Source organism: Vipera berus, assembly GCF_964194415.1.
Source record: "Vipera berus genome assembly, chromosome: 1".
In the NCBI taxonomy this organism is placed as follows: Eukaryota; Metazoa; Chordata; class Lepidosauria; order Squamata; family Viperidae; genus Vipera; species Vipera berus.
The window spans coordinates 358,006,585-358,023,841 of NC_138202.1; the positions used below are offsets into that span (position 1 = coordinate 358,006,585).

The 17,257-nt window shown below is 47.1% G+C and overlaps 1 protein-coding gene across 2 annotated transcripts in view; it reads right to left on the bottom strand.

Moving 5' to 3' along the window:
* Positions 1-697: 697 nt before the first annotated feature.
* VPS53 (VPS53 subunit of GARP complex) overlaps positions 698-17,257 on the bottom strand; it is a 66,139-nt gene continuing 49,579 nt past the window's right edge. For both annotated transcript variants that reach the window (XM_081346688.1, XM_081346687.1), the window contains exons 18-22: positions 14,332-14,480; positions 12,597-12,666; positions 5,752-5,889; positions 3,127-3,231; positions 698-2,023 (exon numbers count right to left, since the gene is read on the bottom strand). In XM_081346688.1, coding sequence (XP_081202814.1) covers positions 1,853-2,023; positions 3,127-3,231; positions 5,752-5,889; positions 12,597-12,666; positions 14,332-14,480 — 633 coding nt within the window. In that variant the 3' untranslated portion in view covers positions 698-1,852. The remainder of the gene's footprint in view (positions 2,024-3,126; positions 3,232-5,751; positions 5,890-12,596; positions 12,667-14,331; positions 14,481-17,257) is intronic.

Genomic DNA, 17,257 nt, shown 5'->3' on the forward strand with positions numbered 1-17,257 from the left:
AGGAGGAACCTCGCGCCCCCCCCCCCCCCGCTTTCCCCCCCCCTTCCCCGTGCCTTCCTGTTTTTAACTGATGCATTGCAAAGCTGCCCAGATTTGGTGGGGTTCCCTTGCATGGAGTGATAGATATCCTGGCTAAAAAAAAAATTTGGAGTGTAGGGCTTCCCAAAACTTGACCTCTGGAAAGCAAAAAAAAAAAAAAAAGGGAAAGCTAGTTGCTTTCAACATTCCAGATCCGGAACTTCTCAGCATCCAAGGAAGGGGGGGGAAAAAAGGATCTTTAAAAAAAAAAAAAGAAGATCCAGGACTTCAGGAAGTTAAAAAGAAGGAAAAAAAAGCTTGGTCCACTTCGGACAAGTGAAGGGCAGAGGAAGCAAATATATATATATATATATATATATATATATATATATATATATATATATATATATATATATATATATATATATATATATATATATATATATATATATATATATATATATATATATATATATATATATATATATATATATATATATATATATATATATATATATATATATATATATATATATATATATATATATATATATATATATATATATTTAATTTAAAAAAATCAGCAGGCAAGAGTTTTAAAAAGCACAGCGACGCACAAAGAACAAGGGCCGGGCACATTCTGTGCTGACTTTGGAAAACACAGCAGCCTCCAGTGTGGTTTAAAAAAAAAATCTGGAATGTTTCATCCTGATGAAAACCACCAGCTAATTAAAATTTGGCTGGAGGAAGACGTTTGTTTGGACCGAATCCGAGGGAGGTTGAGATCTGGATGAATCTCGGCAGGGATCTTTGCTTGGGTCAGGGTGGCTGGTGAAAAGGGACCAGACGATCATCGCAGAAAAAGGGTGTCTGTGTGTGTGTGTGTGTGTGTGTGTGTGTGTGTGTGTGTGTTAAGGATTGTCTCACCAAAGATGAGGAGATGAGAGCAGAGGGGGGGAAAAGCCAACCAGAGAATTACAAATTTATCAAGTGGGTTTATCGAGTGGGGCCGATGAATGACACATGAATTTTGAGTTTTGTTTCTCCCATCTAAAGGACTTGTAGCCGTTTCTGAAATTGACTTGAGATTTCTTCTGGAATTGACGCTTTCCGAAACTTGACCCAAAGAGTTTTGTTCGGAGCTAGTTAAAAGACTGCCTATGTCACTTTTTTTCACGGCAACTTTTTAAGTTGTGTGGACTTCAATTACCCAGAATTCCCCAGCCAGCAAAGCTGGCTGGGGAATTCTGGGAATTGAAATCCACAACAGTTCAAACTTGCAGAGGTGGAGAAACCCTGCTTTGTGTCAGGAAGCTGGTATAAAACCACCACTCAGTTAATGCTGGAAAACAGCTCGGGGGGGGGGGAGGAAAAGCACCCATTGAAAGAGGAAGACGTGGGGGGGGTCTATGAAGACACAGACCCCACTCCTCCTGGGGAAAAAAAAAGTCTGCATCCGGAACGTCACATAAGGCAATTCCAACTTGCACAGACCGAGGTCAGCCATCCTTAAAAAAAAAAACAAATGACACCCTTGCACAAATTTCTGGGATCTCATTGCTGAGATAAAAACCTTGGAAAAATGTCAACATCCTGTCAAAGATGAGGAGCCCCCTGCGATTTGGGAGCATGCTCGAATTCATCGGGGGTGGGGGTGGGAGACCTACAGACAGGCCACAGGTCACCGGGAAAAAGGAGGCAGCTACAGGGCTGGTTGTTTTTTTTTTGCTACCTGGAAAGGCCTTCGGTGCGTTAGGCACACCCCCTGCAACCAGCCATGAGCTTGGACCATGACGCCTTCAGAAGTTGGGAGAACAAGATGGCTGGGTACCAGCTAGAGTCTCTTCTTGATCAATTTTTCCAGTTTGCGAATCCGGGAAGATTCCTGCTCGGGCGTGGGGGCGGTCAAGGAGAGGCAGCCACCAGCTTCGGCGCCCGAGGGAAGAGCCGGAAGCCTCTGACGGAATAAGTCCAACATGCTGCTTTGCTCGCTTCGCTTGAGACCCTGTGGAGACACGAGGGGGGGAGGGGGGGAGGCAGAGGGAGGAAGAGGAGGTGGTCACCGTAGGCAGAACTCAGCAGCCACCTTTGCCCTCAAAGCGTGAGCTAAGAGGGCCTTCAAGGCTGTGGTTTACGGTTTCGTGCTGGATGGAGAAGGCCATACAGAAAGAAAGTGGACAAGGGGATGGTAAGGATGGGTTGTATCCCTGCAGAACATCTGGAAGGCATGTCCAAGAGCCTAGAAAACGTGTGCCCATCGGAACATCTAGAAGACACACACACACACACACACACACTGGCATAAGACATGCCTCCAGCACAACTGGAAAACACACCCAGAACATGGGGAAGACGTGCCTACGGAACATCTAGAAGACATGCCCCAGAACATCTGGGAGACAGGCCCCAGAATATCTGGGAGACAGGCCCCAGAGCATTTGGGAGACAGGCCCCAGAACCTCTGGGAGACATATCTCCAGGATGTCTGAATGGCACGCCCCAGAACTTCCAAGACGGGTCTCCAGCACACCTGCAAGACACAAACCATCGCATCTGGAAGACAGAACATTTGGAAGATGGGCCTCCAGAACATCTGGAAGATTGCCCATAGCATTTGGAAGGTGCACCTCCAGAAAATCTGGAAGACTCAAGCCATAATATCTGGAAGACACAAATCAGAACATCTGGAAGACTCAACCCGTACCATCTGGAAGGTGCAAACCAGAACATCTGGAAGACTCAACTCCGTAACATCTGGAAGGCACAAATCAGAACATCTGGAAGGCGCTCCTCCAGATACATCAAGATGGCAACCTACCTGGGAAATTTGACAGCTGCCGTCCTTCAAAGCCACTCATAACTTAAAGGGATGTCAGGAAAGTTGAGTTTCACGGAATCAAAATGTTTGTAAAATGAAGTATATTAGGGCGAGTTCGGGCAGACTGACTTGTCTTCTTTTTATCCAGATGTGCTAGGGGTGGAACCAAATTGATCCTGGATAATCTGTCCTTCAACACTCATCTTCCCAATTTATTTTTCCTACTCTCCAGAACAAGGGGACTAACTCTGGCTTTTCTCGCTGCCCGCGTGCCCTGGCGCCCCGCTCACCTTCATCTCCAGAATCTTCTGGAATGTGTCAGTGGTACAGTCGGAGAGGAGTTTGATGTAGTTGTCCACAAAGACCACAGCGGGCTCATGGGGGGCCATCACCACCTGCAAGGACAGAAGAGCAGCTGGTGACCAGAATGCAGCATTGCAGGCTGACTCTGCCGACTGCCAGCAGTTCGATCCTGACCGGCACAAGGTTGACTCAGCCTTCCGTCCTTCCGAGGCGGATAGAATGAGGACCCAGATTGTTTTTTGTTTTTTTGGGGGGGGGGGCAAGATTCTGACTCTGTAAACCGCTTAGAGAGGGCCGTAAAGCACTGGGAAGCCGTGTAAGTGAGAAGTTTGAGTTTTGCCCCATTTTACGACGTTTCTTGCTCCAGTTGTTAAGTGAATCACTGCAGCGCTTAAGTCAGTAACCCGGTTGGTTAAGTGACTCCGGCTTCCCCACTGACTTTGCTTGTCAGAAGGTCGCAAAAAGGGGATCACGTGACCTGGAACGCTGCGACCGTCGTAAATATGAATCAGTGGCCAAGCGTCTGACTTTTGATGGCTGGGGGGGGAGGGGCGCTGCGACGGTCCTAAGGGTGGAAAAAAGGTCACCGTTCGCTTTTTTTTCCCCCCCCGGCGCCGTTACAATTCCGAGCCGTCTTTAAATAAACCGTTGTTAAGTCGAGGACCACCACTTTGGCTTTTAAGGGGCTGAATTCTAACCCCCGTGAGGAAGCCCTTGCGGCGTTTCGCATCCGATTCCAGCCTCTTTCCGGGTTTTTCAAGAAGAGCTTCTGCATTTCGGCCTCCCAGCGGCCAAACCCAGAATGTGAGAAGCCGCTAAAGACGAGTGTGTTTGTGTGTGTGTGTGTGTGTGTGTGTGTGTGTGTGTGTGTGTGTGTGTGTATGGGGGGGGAATGCAAAGGGCAATTTGCTGCAACCTCCCCTGTCCCCACCCAGGCACGAAGCAGCTGTCGCCAGCCTTGCCGAGGATCTAATTGGAAAATCCATCCTGGGAGAAGCTCCACTCCGGAAGGGAGGAAAGGAATTTGGAGAAGGACTCTGCGGGTCGGTTGCCTTTAAAAGTGAGGGGCAGCTCAACAAGCCCACAACTGGGGGTGCAGAGTAAGGGGAAGAGAGCCAGTTTGGTCTAGTGCACGGGTAGGCAACCTCGGCTCTTTTATGACTCATGGACTTCAACTCCCAGAATTCCTGAGCCAGCTTGGCTGGCTCAGGAATTCTGGGAGCTGAAGTCCATGAGTCATAAAAGAGCCGAGGTTGCCTACCCCTGGAGTGCAGTGATGGCGAACCTTTTAGAGACCGAGTGCCCAAACTGCAACCCAAAACCCACTTATATATCGTCGGGTGCCGGGGAGGCGTGGCCCATTGGGTGGGCGTGGCCCATTGGGTAGGCGTGGCTGCGGTGTTAACGGCAGACTGGGTGGGACTAAAAAGTTCAATCAATCAATTCCAACTTTGCGAGATCTTTCGAGAAGTTGAAATTGATTGATTGATTGAAACTGGGGGTTTTTTTTGCACACGGCAGCAGAGGCCTAAAGCGAAAAGGTTTTATAAAACCCAGCTGAAGGCCTAGGACTGGGGCGACGGGACGTGTGCCCACAGAGAGGGCTCTGCGTGCCACCTGTGGCACGCGTGCCATAGGTTCGCCACCACGGGTCTAGTGCAAGGGTGGGCAACCTTGGTTCCTTCATGACTCGTGGACTTCAACTCCCAGAATTCCTGAGACAGCATGGGGAATTATAGCCCCTTCATGACTTGTGGACTTCAACTCCCAGAATTCCTGAGCCAGCCATGCTGAGGGGAAAGGGAGGGGTTTCCAAGCTGAGCCATGCTGGCTCAGGAATTCTGGGAGTTGAAGTCCTCGAGTCATAAAAGAGCCAAGGTTGCCTACCCCTGGTCTAGTGCAAGGGTCCCAAACCCCCGGTCCGTGGACTGGTACCGGGCCACGGCATGCCAGCAACCGGTCCACACAAACAAGCAAAGCCCCATCCATGGGATGTAGGCAGCACACCAAACCACAAACTTTCTACACGGAAACGGGGCCCAAAAGGTTCGGGACATCTGGTCTAGTGGCTAAAACACCAGGCTAGAAATGGGGAGATGGTGAGTTCTAGTCCTGACTTAGGATGAAAGCCGGCTGGGAGACTTTGGGCCAACCACCAGGAGACGGTGAGTTCTAGTCCTGCCTTAGGCACGAAAGCTGACTGGGTGACTTTGGGCCAATCACCAGGAGACAGTGAGTTCTAGTCCCGCCTTAGGTATGGAAGCTGGCTGGGTGACTTTGGGCCGATCACCAGGAGACGGTGAGTTCTAGTCCTGCCTTAGGCACGAAAGCTGACTGGGTGACTTTGGGCCAATCACCAGGAGACGGTGAGTTCTAGTCATGCCTTAGGCACGAAAGCCGGCTACTCACAGGGTGGTTGTTGTGGGAAAAATAGGAACAGGAAGGAGTATTAGGTATGTTTGCTGCCTTTGAGTTATTCGTAAAGACAATAAGGGCCACCAACCAACAAATAAAATCTGTCCTACAAGGCGGCTTCAGCCAGGCAGTCAGCCCCTTCCTTCCTCAGAAATTCTTCGGAGGGTAAGCCGGTCTAGAGGCAACAAAAGGTCTACCTTGAGGATCATCTCGGCCCGCGTCATGCCCTTGACCACGATCTTCGTGTAGCTGGCAGGAGCCTTCCTCACCACCTGCGAGCCGATGGACGGCAAATCTAGCAAGACCATTTTCAGCGAGTGAGTGTCCAGCAGCAGCTGAAGCAGATAAGAAGAGTGATGATGAAATGACATTTTATATACTAGCCACTCACAGATAAACAGAGACCAAACCCCACTCCCTACTAGCACTGATGAGGTTACCTAGCTGGGTCACAAAATGTCTGCAAAAAACCAACCAAGCTCAGAGAGCATCAAAGACACCACATATTTCTCACTCTCTTGTCTGTCTGTCTGTCTGTCTATCTATCTATCTATCTATCTATCTATCTATCTATCTATCTATCTATCTATCTATCTATCTGCATATCTATCATTTATCTCGATCTCTCTCAATCTATTATCTCTATCATCTCTCTATCTCTCTCTCCATCCTTATCTATCATTTCTCTCTCATCTCTCTCTCTCTTTCTATATATCTATTATCTATCATCTATATCTCTCTCTCTCCATCCTTATCTGTCCAATATCTCTCTCATAACATGTCTGTCCGTCCATCCATCCATCCATCCATCCATCCATCCATCCATCCATCCATCCATCAACAGTATCTATCTATAATCAACGTTGAGTATGCTGGTAATGAAATATCTGCAAGAAAGCCACCAAGCTCAGAGAACACCAAGGACCCCACAGTCCTCCTCCTCTTCCTCCCACCTCTTCCTCCTCCTCCCCACAATCCCCACTCCTTTTTTAGCACTGATGAGGTTACCTAGTTGGGTCATGAAATGTCTGCAGGAAAACCACCCAGCTCAGAGAGCACCAGGGACCCCACGCTCCTCCTCCTCTTCCTCCTCCCTCTCTCCACAAACCCCCCTCCCTTCTAGCACTGATGAGGTTACCTAGTTGGGTCATGAAACGTCTGCAAGAACCCCACCGACACCCGAGGTCATCTAATGACCTTCTTTATTACCACCACAACGTGCCAGCCTCAGTTACAGTTGTAAGTTGAGGACTATGGTGGCAATTGCAAATAAAAGAAAAAGCAAGAAATTTGCAAGATTGTGGGTGGTTTTTTTTCCCCCTTTGGATTTTCAAGGTGCCGATCCTCATGAGGTTGAGGAGTCTAGCAAGGTGGCAGGTAGTCCGAGGGAGGGGCTGCTACTCGGAGGGCAAAGAGGGGCCTGGCTGGTGGGGAGGAAGAGGGCAAAGGCAGACCCTAACCCTAGCGGTTCACGGAGTATATCTACGCAGGAAGTCCTCAACTTACCGCTATTCGTCTAGCGACCGTTTGACGTTACAGCGGCACTGGAAGAAGTGATTTATGACCATTCTTCACACTTATGAGCACTGTGGCATCCCCGTGGTCACGTGATCAAAATTCAGACAGTTGGTAACTGACTTGTATTTATGACGGTCGCAGTGTCCCGGGGTCATGTGATCCCCTTTTGCCACCTTCTGACAAGCAAAGTCAATGGGGAAGCCAGATTCACTTAAAAACCATGTAATAATAATAATAATAATAATAATAATAATAATAATAATAATAATAATAATGATGATGATGATGATGATGATGATGATGATGATGATAGTTGGAAGGGACCTTGGAGGTCATCTAGTCCAACCCCCTGCTCAGGCAGGAAGCCCTATACCATTTCAGACAAATGGCTGTCCAGTCTCTTCTTAAAGACTTCCAGTGTTGGAGCATTCACAGGTTCTGGAGGCAAGGAGTTCCACTGGTTAATTGCTCTCACTGTCAGGAAGTTTCTCCTTAGTTCTAGGTTGCTTCTCTCTTTAGTTAGTTTCCATCCGTTGCTTCTTGATTAGCTTAACAACTGCAGGGATTCACTTAACAACGGTGGCAAGCAAGGTCGTAAAATGGAGCAAAATTCGCTTAACAACTGTCTCTGTCAGCAACAGAAATTTTGAGCTCAATTGTGGTCGTTAAGTCAAGGATTATCTGTAGTTATGTAGATCCCCAACCTTTTGGGCGTCACCAGGGACCGGTTCCGCGGAGAGAGGTTTTTCCGAGGACCAGAGGGGTGTGTGGTTTTGTGTACTGCCTGCATCCCGCGGATGGGGCTTTGCTTGTTTGTGCAGACCGGTTGCTGGCATGCCGCAGCCCGGTACCGGTCCATGGACCGGGGCTTGGGGACCCCTGATGTAAAGAGGGTTTTTTTGTTTAAAGTCTGGCAAGATTCTGTCTGTAGGCGGACAACCATGAAGGAAATACTCAGAAGTCCCTCTATTCTGTCGTTCTTGGTTCTTTAGTCCCAACCTTTAGCCTTCAAAGAGAAGATTCACAGGAAAGCCACACCTCACAATAGCGATGATGGATGAAGAGCCCGTCGTTTTATAAAAGCACTACAGCTGTCAAAGAAATATTATTAAGCTATCCGTGCCTGGGATGACTGTGAATTAAAGGTTGGAATGCAATAAGGAAAAAAAATATCTTTGTCTCCCATACTTGTAAGCCACAGCCCTGGGCGTGTGTAAGTGGATTGTAAAACCATTAAGAGATTATAAATACCCGGAGGTTGATAAACTTGAAACTTGCTTTTCACTATCTTTTAAGTTAAATAAAACAAGGGATAACTAGATGTTACTGGATGATAACTGGAGGTGACACTCCTTGTTTCTAGAGTTAGTCATATCTAGGTAGTGTGGGGTTAAATCCTACCTGTGAGTTTTATCTCGTCTGGGAAGACATAAATTTGGTATCGGCAGTCCTCGACTTAGGACTGCAATTCAGACAAACATTTCTGCTGCTAAGCAAGACAGTAGTAAAGTGACCTTGGCCCCATTTTGCGATCATTCTGGTCATAGCTGTTAAGTGAATCACTGCAGTTTTTAAGTTAGTAACATGGCTGTTAAGCGGATCTGGCCTCCCCATTGACTCGGCTTGTGGGAAGGTTGCAAAAGTGGATCACGCGAACCCGGGACACTGCAACCGTCGTAAGTACAGGCCAGTTGCCAAGCATCTGAATTTTGATCATGTGGGGGATGCTGCAATGGTTGTAAGTGTTAAAAACCAGTCACTTTTTGCAGTGCCGTTGTTAACTCTGAATGGTTGTAAGTCAAGGATTCATAATGTTTCGCAGCCTTGACAACATTAAGTTAGGTGGATTTCAACACCTCCTAGACTTTTCAACAAATTTGGGATGTGCCACCCATTAAATCCTCATTAAATCTTTCTAGCACCAACCTGGGCCAAGGTGCCAGGCTGTTTTAATTCGTTCCTAAGAGTTTTTCCCGACGCACCTGACACCTCCCTAATGAAATACAAAACACACCGGTAAAGGAGAATATTTGTAGCTCATGGTTGGAATGAGGGGTCCCTGGTGCTCTCTGAGCTGGGTGGTTTTCCTGCAGACGTTTCATGACCCAACTAGGGAACATCACCAGTGCTAAGATGGAAGTGGGGATTGCAGAGAGGAAGAGAAGGGGGAGAAGGAATAATAATAATAATAATAATAATAATAATAATAATAATAATAATAATAATAATAATAATAATAATAATAACAACAACAACAACAACAATAATTTTATTTGTATACCACCCTTCTCCCGAAGGACTCAGGGCGGTGAACAGGGCAAACATATAAAAGTACAAGAATACAAATATTAAAAGAGATTAAACGGGGTGCCCAGAAACTAACAACAATAAGTTAAAATACATTAAAACAATATTAAAATCCAAACCCATCACCCATCAGGCCAGGCCGGCTTGTTCGAACAAGTAGGTCTTTAGATCGCGCCAGAAGGAGCGAAGGTCGGGCGCCATCCGGAGCTCAACCGGAAGATGGTTCCATAAATCCGGGGCGCCCACAGAGAAGGCCCTCCCCCTGGGGGCCACCAGACGACATTCTCTGACCAGTGGCACCCTGAGGAGGCCCTCTCTGTGGGAACGCACAGGGCGGAGGGGAGTTGACGCCGGCAGCAGGTGGTTCCCAAGGTACTCCGGACCCATGCCATGTAGGGCCTTAAACACCATTACCATCACCTTGAATCTCACCCAGAAGACAACTGGCAGCCAATGCAGCTCACAGAGCAGAGGTGTAACATGGGAGTATCGGGAAACTCCCAACACAACTCTCGTGGCTGCATTCTGTACCAGTTGGAGCCTCCGAGTGGTCCTCAAGGGCAGCCCCATGTAGAGAGCGTTGCAGTAGTCTAAACGAGAGGTCACGAGCGCATGAGTGACCGTACGCAGGGCATCCCGGCCTAGATAGGGTCGCAACTGGCGCACCAGGTGAACCTGGGCGAAGGCCCCCCTAGTCACAGTTACTATATGGTCTTCTAAAGAAAGCTGTGAATATAGGACTCCCAAGTTGCGAGCCCTATCTACGGGGGGGTAATAACTCACCCCCCATAGAAAGAGATGGAATATTCTGAATTTCCCGAGATGCCGGTACACACAGCCACTCAGTCTTGTCAGGGTTGAGTCGAAGCCTGTTCCTCCCCATCCAGACCTGAACCGCCTCCAGGCAACGGGACATCACGTCGAGGGCATCACTGGGGTGGTTTGGGGTCGAAATGAAAAGCTGGGTATCATCAGCATACTGATGATACCCAACTCCAAAGCCACGAATGATCTCACCCAGCGGTTTCATGTAGATGTTGAACAGGAGAGGCGAGAGGACCGACCCCTGAGGAACTCCACAAACGAGAGACCTTGAGGTCGACCTCTGCCCCCCTGTCACCACCGACTGCGAACGTCCCAGGAGATAGGAGGAGAACCACTGCAAAACCGTGCCTCCCACTCCCAATCCCCTGAGACGCCGCAGCAGGATACCATGGTCGATGGTATCGAAAGCCGCTGAGAGATCTAATAGGACTAGGACAGAGGAATATCCCCTGTCCCGGGCCCTCCAGAGATCATTCACCAGTGCGACCAATGCCATCTCCGTGCTGTACCCGGGCCTGAAACCCGATTGGTGCGGGTCTAGATAATCCGCTTCATCCAGAACCAGAGGGAGCTGATGCGCCACCACACTCTCAACAACCTTCGCAAGAAAGTGAAGGTTGGAGACCGGACGAAAGTTATTCAACACAGCTGGGTCCAAGGCAGGCTTCTTGAGGAGAGGTCTCACCACCGCCTCCTTCAAGATGGCGGGGAAACTACCCTCACTCAAAGAGGCAGATATAACCGCCTGGAACCAGCCTCGTGTCCCCTCCCGAGCCGCATAAACCAGCCAGGAAGGGCACGGGTCCAATAAACATGTGGTGGAGCTCAGCCTCTCCATAATCCTGTCCACTTCCTCCGGAGTCACAGGATCGAACTCCTCCCAGATAACATCGACAAGACCGCCCGTGTCCTGATCGTCAGACTCTGCCCAGTCAGAGTCCAAACCGGTCCGAATCCGAGCGATTTTGTCCGACAGATGTTGACTAAACTCCTCGGCACGACCCTGCAAGGGTTCCTCCCTCACCTCCTGATTAAGGAGGGAGCGGGTCACCCTAAACAGCCGGGCGATTATCTGCGGACGCGATGAGGGTAGCGAAGTGATTAGACCTCGCCACCCTTATCGCTGCGAGATAAGACCTAATGTAGGTTCTTAGTCGCAATCGGTCGGATTCAGATCGGCTGGATCTCCAACAACTCTCTAGGCCCTTGGTGCTCTCTGAGCTTGGTTGTTTTCTTGCAGACGTTTCATGACCCAACTAGGTACCGTCATCAGTGCTAGAAGGGAGGGTGATTTGTGGAGAGGAGGAGGAGGAGAGGAAGAGGAGGAGGAGGAGGAGGAGGAGGAAGAATAATGATGGGTCCTCAGTGCTGGCTGATTTTCTTGCAGACTTTTCATGACCCAACTAGGTACCGTCATCAGTGCTAGAAAACAGGGTGATTTGTGGAGAGGAGGAGGAGGAGGAGGAGGAGGAGGAGGAGGAAGAATAATGATGGGTCCTCGGTGCTGGGTGATTTTCTTGCAGACTTTTCATGAGCCAACTAGGTACTATCATCAGTGCTTGATGGTTGGTCTGGTATTAATCCTGGGGTTAATCTCTGCATATCTGGGTGTGGATCCAACAGTCCAACAGTAAACAATACCCCATTCACCAAGAACACTCCCAACAACAACGACAGGGCAAGTATTTCAACAGGGAGAAAATCCCTCTCCCTACTAGCACTGATGATGTTTATTTATTTTATTTTATTTTATTTTAATTCCATTTATATCCCGCCCTTCTCCGAAGACTCAGGACAGCTTACAAGCTTAGCAGTCCTCCTCCTCTTCCTCCCACCTCTTCCTCCTCCTCCCCACAATCCCCACTCCTTTTTTTTAGCACTGATGATGTTACCTAGCTGGGTCATGAAATGTCTGCAAGGAAACCACCCAGCTCAGAGAGCAGTAAGGACCCCACACTCCTCCTCCTCCTCCTCCTCCTTTGTTCCCCTTTCTTCTTCTCTGACACTCTGCAAACTCCATTCTCTTCTAGCCCTGATGATGTTCCCTAGCTGGCTCATGAAACGTCTGCAAGGAAACCAGCAAACTCAGAGAGCACCAAGGACCCACACAGTTCTCCTCTTCCTCCTCTTCCTCAAATCCCCCTCCCTTCTAGCCCTGATGATGTTACCTAGTTGGGTCATGAAACGTCTGCAGGAAAACCACCCAGCTCAGAGAGCACCAAGGACCCCTCAAACACAAACGTGATCTTGCTGTGATTGTTAAGTGTTATTCAGCCAACGGTTCCAGATGGTCTAAAACCAGTTTTTTTTTGGGGGGGGAAAAAGCCAATTTCCTGAGCCCACCTTCCCCCTGTTGCTTGCCAACCACACCTTTCCCCACTTGGATTCTCACCTGTTCGGCCCCCACCATGCTGATCGGCTTGCACTTGAAAAGGTGGTTAATAAACTTGGGGATGAAACAGCTGCGGGAAAGAAGGGAAGAAATGAAGACGGCCCCGTTCTCCGTCAGGCTCACAAGAAAAAACAGGTTTCTTTCCTCCAGTCACAGTTTTTCAATCTTGCCCACTGTTAAGGTGAGCGGACGTCAACTTTGCCGGCTGGGGAATTCTGGGAGTTGGAAGTCCAGCCACCATTTTGCGGTGGCTAAGATTGAGCAAATAACAGAACGACGAGAGTTGGAAGGGACCTTGGAGGTCTTCCTAGTCCAAACCTCTGCTCAGGCAGAAAAGCCATTTCAGACAGACGACCTCTTCTTAAAAACCTTCCAGTGTTGGAGCGTTAAATTAATTAAAGTAAATGAACGCTGTGTAGACATTAAAGCATATTCACCCAATTGAGCACCGGCAAATGTGCCTGGTTTGAATGACACAGTTAACAGCTTGTTTTTAAACTGACTTGTTTTGAAAATTCCCCGGGAGGAGAGAGAATTTGCAAGACCCCCGAAGACTCTTTTCTAATGGAGAAGGACACAAATTTATTTATTTTTTATTTTATTTTAATTCCATTTATATCCCGCCCTTCTCCGAAGACTCAGGGCAGCTTACAAGCTTAGCAGTAGCCTTCATTCTATGTATATGCCTGCTTATTAGGGCTTTCACACACACACCCCAAGCAGCATTATTACAAAGTCAGCTTAATTGCCCCCAACAATCTGGGTCCTCATTTTACCTACCTCGGAAGGATGGAAGGCTGAGTCAACCTTGAGCCTGGTGGGACTCGAACCTGCACTAATTGCAGGCAGCTGGTGTTACTTAAGGAGGCATTAGCCCACTGCTCCACCAAGGCTCCAAATCCAATTTTTAAAACCGTGGCCGAGAATAATTACTCTATACAGGTAGTTCTTGACTTATATAACAGCAATTTGGGACCATAATTACTGTTGCTAAGCAGGACGGCTGTTCAATCCGCCGCAACTGATTTTACGATTTTTTTTTTTGTCATGGTTGCTAAGCGAGACGCGGCAGTTGTTAAGCGAATCATGTGGTTGTTAAGCAAAGGTAGCCTCCTCCGTTGACTTTGCTTGTCGGAGTTGGCTGGGAACGTCACAAATAGAGGTCACGTGACAGTCTGGGACGTTGCAATTGTTGTAAAAATAAAGGTAGTCCTCAACTTACAACAGTTCATTTCAGGACCGTCTGAAGTTGCCAACAGCACTGAATAAAGCGACTTAGGACTTTTTCACACTTACGACCGTCGCAGCATTCCCCCGTGGTCATGGGATCAAAATTCACTCTCGTGTTTGTGATCCTCTTTGGGGACCTTCTGGCATGCAAAGTCAATGGGGCAAGCCGGATTCACTTAATGACCGTGTTGCCAATTGAACGACTGAAGCGATTCATTTAACGACGGTGACGAGGAAGGTCGTAAAACGGGACAAAACTCACTGAACCAATGTCTCGCTGGACAACAGAAATTCTGGGCTCAGTTGATCATGGGACACGTGATGATGCTGCGTTGACCGTAAGTGCGAGGACCGGTCGTAAGTGCGAGGACCGGTCGTAAGTCACTCCCCCGTTCCGTTGTAGTTTTGATTGTAAGTTGAGGACTATCTGTATTTGGAAGGAATTCCCTTCTTCCCTGTGGCCAAACTGCCTGTTCCTTAATTGCAGCCCGAGCGAGGGACTTACTTAGCAAACTTGATGCAAAACTGGGTGAAATATTTCCGAGTGGAGGCCAGGTTGTCACGGATGATGGGGACGTTCTGCTTGATGTGCAAGATGACCGACGTGACGTAGGGGCTCTGGTCCCCAACGTGCTCCACGTTTTGCCACTGCATCTGTCAAAGTCAATTAAACAACGAAAAGAAAAGAAAGACGGAGGCAGCTCAACCCAAACCTGGATAGTTTAGAGAGTTATTGTAGGCATCCCCCAGGCTGCAGAATTTACAGGATGTAATAATAATAATAATAATAATAATAATAATAATAATAATAATAATAATAATGATGATGATGATGATGATGATGATGATGATGATGATGAAGAAGAAGAAGAAGAAGAAGAAGAAGAAGAAGAAGAAGAAGAAGAAGAAGAAGAAGAAGAAGAAGAAACAGAAGAAGAAGAAGTTGTTGTTGTTGGAAGGGACCTTGGAGGTCATCTAGTCCAACCCCTGCTCAGGCAGGAAACCCTGGCTTATACCATTTCAGACAAATGGCTGTCCAGACGCTTCTTAAAGACTTCCAGTGTTGGAGCATTCACAGCTTCTGAAGGCAGGATGATGATGATGATGATGATGATGATGATGATGATAATAATAATAATAATAATAATAATAATAATAATAATAATAATAATAATAATAATAATAGTTGGAAGGGACCTTGGAGGTCATCTAGTCCAACCCCCTGCTCAGGCAGGAAACCCGTACCATTTCAGACAAATGGCTGTCCAGTCTCTTCTTAAAGACTTCCAGTGTTGGAGCATTCACAGCGTCTGCAGGCAGGTTGTTACACTGGTTATTTGCCCTAACTGTCAGGATGTTTCTCATTATTATGCCTATTATTATTATTATAATTCTCTGTTCAACAACAATGTGGCGCCACAGCTTCCAGTTCTTCAGCTGGCACTGCCCTTTCTTCACATCACCTTCTTCCTTAAATCCTAGGGTGTCGTAACGTGGCAGCATAGCCGTTATTTATTTATTTTATTTTTATCCTGCCTTTATAACTTTGCAAACAACTCTAGGCAGCAAACATATCTAATATTCCTTCTTCCTCCTATGTTCCCCACAACAGCCCTGTGAGGTAGGTGAGTGATCAGAGTCACCCAGTTTTAATTCAAGGCGGGAAAACATATCCAACACATCTTCCTCCTATTTTCCCCATAACAACAACCTTGTGAAGTTGGTTGGGCTGGCCCAGGGTCACCCAACCAGCTTTCATGCCTAAGGCGGGACTAGAACTCACCGCCTCCTGGTGATTGGCTCAAAGTCACCCAGCTGGCTTTCAAGCCTAAGGTGGAACTAGAACTCACTGTCTCCTGGTGATTGGCCCAAAGTCACCCAATTGGCTTTCCTAGCTAAGGTGGAACTACAACTCACCGTCTCCTGGTGATTGTCCCAAAGTCCTCCGGCCAACTTTCTTCCCTAAAATGGGATTAGAATTTACCATCTCCTTCATAAGGTGGGACTAGAATTCTCCTGGTTTCTAAGCTAGCACTTTAACCACTATACTAAACTGGCTAGTACAAATGTGCAGATCCAGGCATCTTGGTTTTTTGCAACTGACTGATGAAAATTTGGTCAATGCCCAGATTTTTTTCATGCACCATCCAAGGTTTTTTTTGGCATGGCACCCACTATTCAAATAACCTCTTCACCACCAGAGCCATAATCTTCCAACTCAGATTTCCAGACCTCTTCTCCAATTTTTTTTATCTTCTATTCTACAATCGCTGGTATTGCCACATCAATCAATTACACCCATTATTATTGTTTTTAAAAACCTTCTTTGCAACAAGGATGGGAGAGCATATTCGCAGCGAGGGGCGGAGGCGAGGTGGGCCAGAGCGTAAACTTTTAAAATTCTATATTTATTATGTGCATCCTAACCTCCTTACAGCTAAGTCCTCGACTTACAACCGTTCATTGAGTGAGTGTTCAAAGTTACAACAGCAGTGAAAAAAGCGACGTATGATTGTTTTTTCACACTTATAACCGTTGCGGCATCCCCAGGGTCACGTGATCAAAGTTCAGACGCTCAGCAGCTGACTCATATTTATGACGCTTGCAGTGTCCCGGAGTCACATGATCCCCTTTTGCGACCTGACAAGCAAAGTCAACATGGAAGCCAGATTCACTTAACGACGGTGTTACTAATATAATAATTGCAGTGGCTCACTTAACAAGGGTGGCAAGAAAGGTTGTAAAATGGGACAAAACTCACTTCAGAAATGTCTCACTTAGCAACATTTTGGGTTTAATTGTGGTCGTAAATCGAGGACTACCTGTATAAATTCTCTTTCTTTCTCACCATCTGTCTCTCTATCACCTCTTTCTGTCTGTCTCTCCTCTCTCAATTGGGGTCATATGTCGAGGACTCCCTGTATAATTCTCTTTCTTTCTCACCATCTCTCTCTCTCTCTCCCTCCCTCCTCTCTCCATTGTGGTCGTATGTCGAGGACTCCTGTACTTCCTAATTTAACCTCTGTGTAAGAGCGGAAAAAGTTTTGCCGTGGTTACTAGATGCTCTCTAACTTAATGGGATTTATGGAAAGACGAGAAACAATAGTTGGAAGCTGACCAAACAGAGAACCAACCTGGAACTAAGGAGAAACTTCCTGACAGTGAGGACAATTAACCAGTGGAACAGCTTGCCACTGGAGGTTTTCAAGAAGAGACTAGACATTCACCTCCTGCTTGAGCAGGGGGCTGGACTAGAAGACCTCCAGGGTCCCTTCCAGCTCTATTCTATTCTAAATTTCAATCTTGCTGTGTGGGAAATTCTCACCCCTGGAAAATACTTGATTCCTTTTAGAAATTATTTATTATTTATTTATTTATTTATTTATTTATTTATTTATTTATTTATTTATTTATTTATTTATTAAAATTTT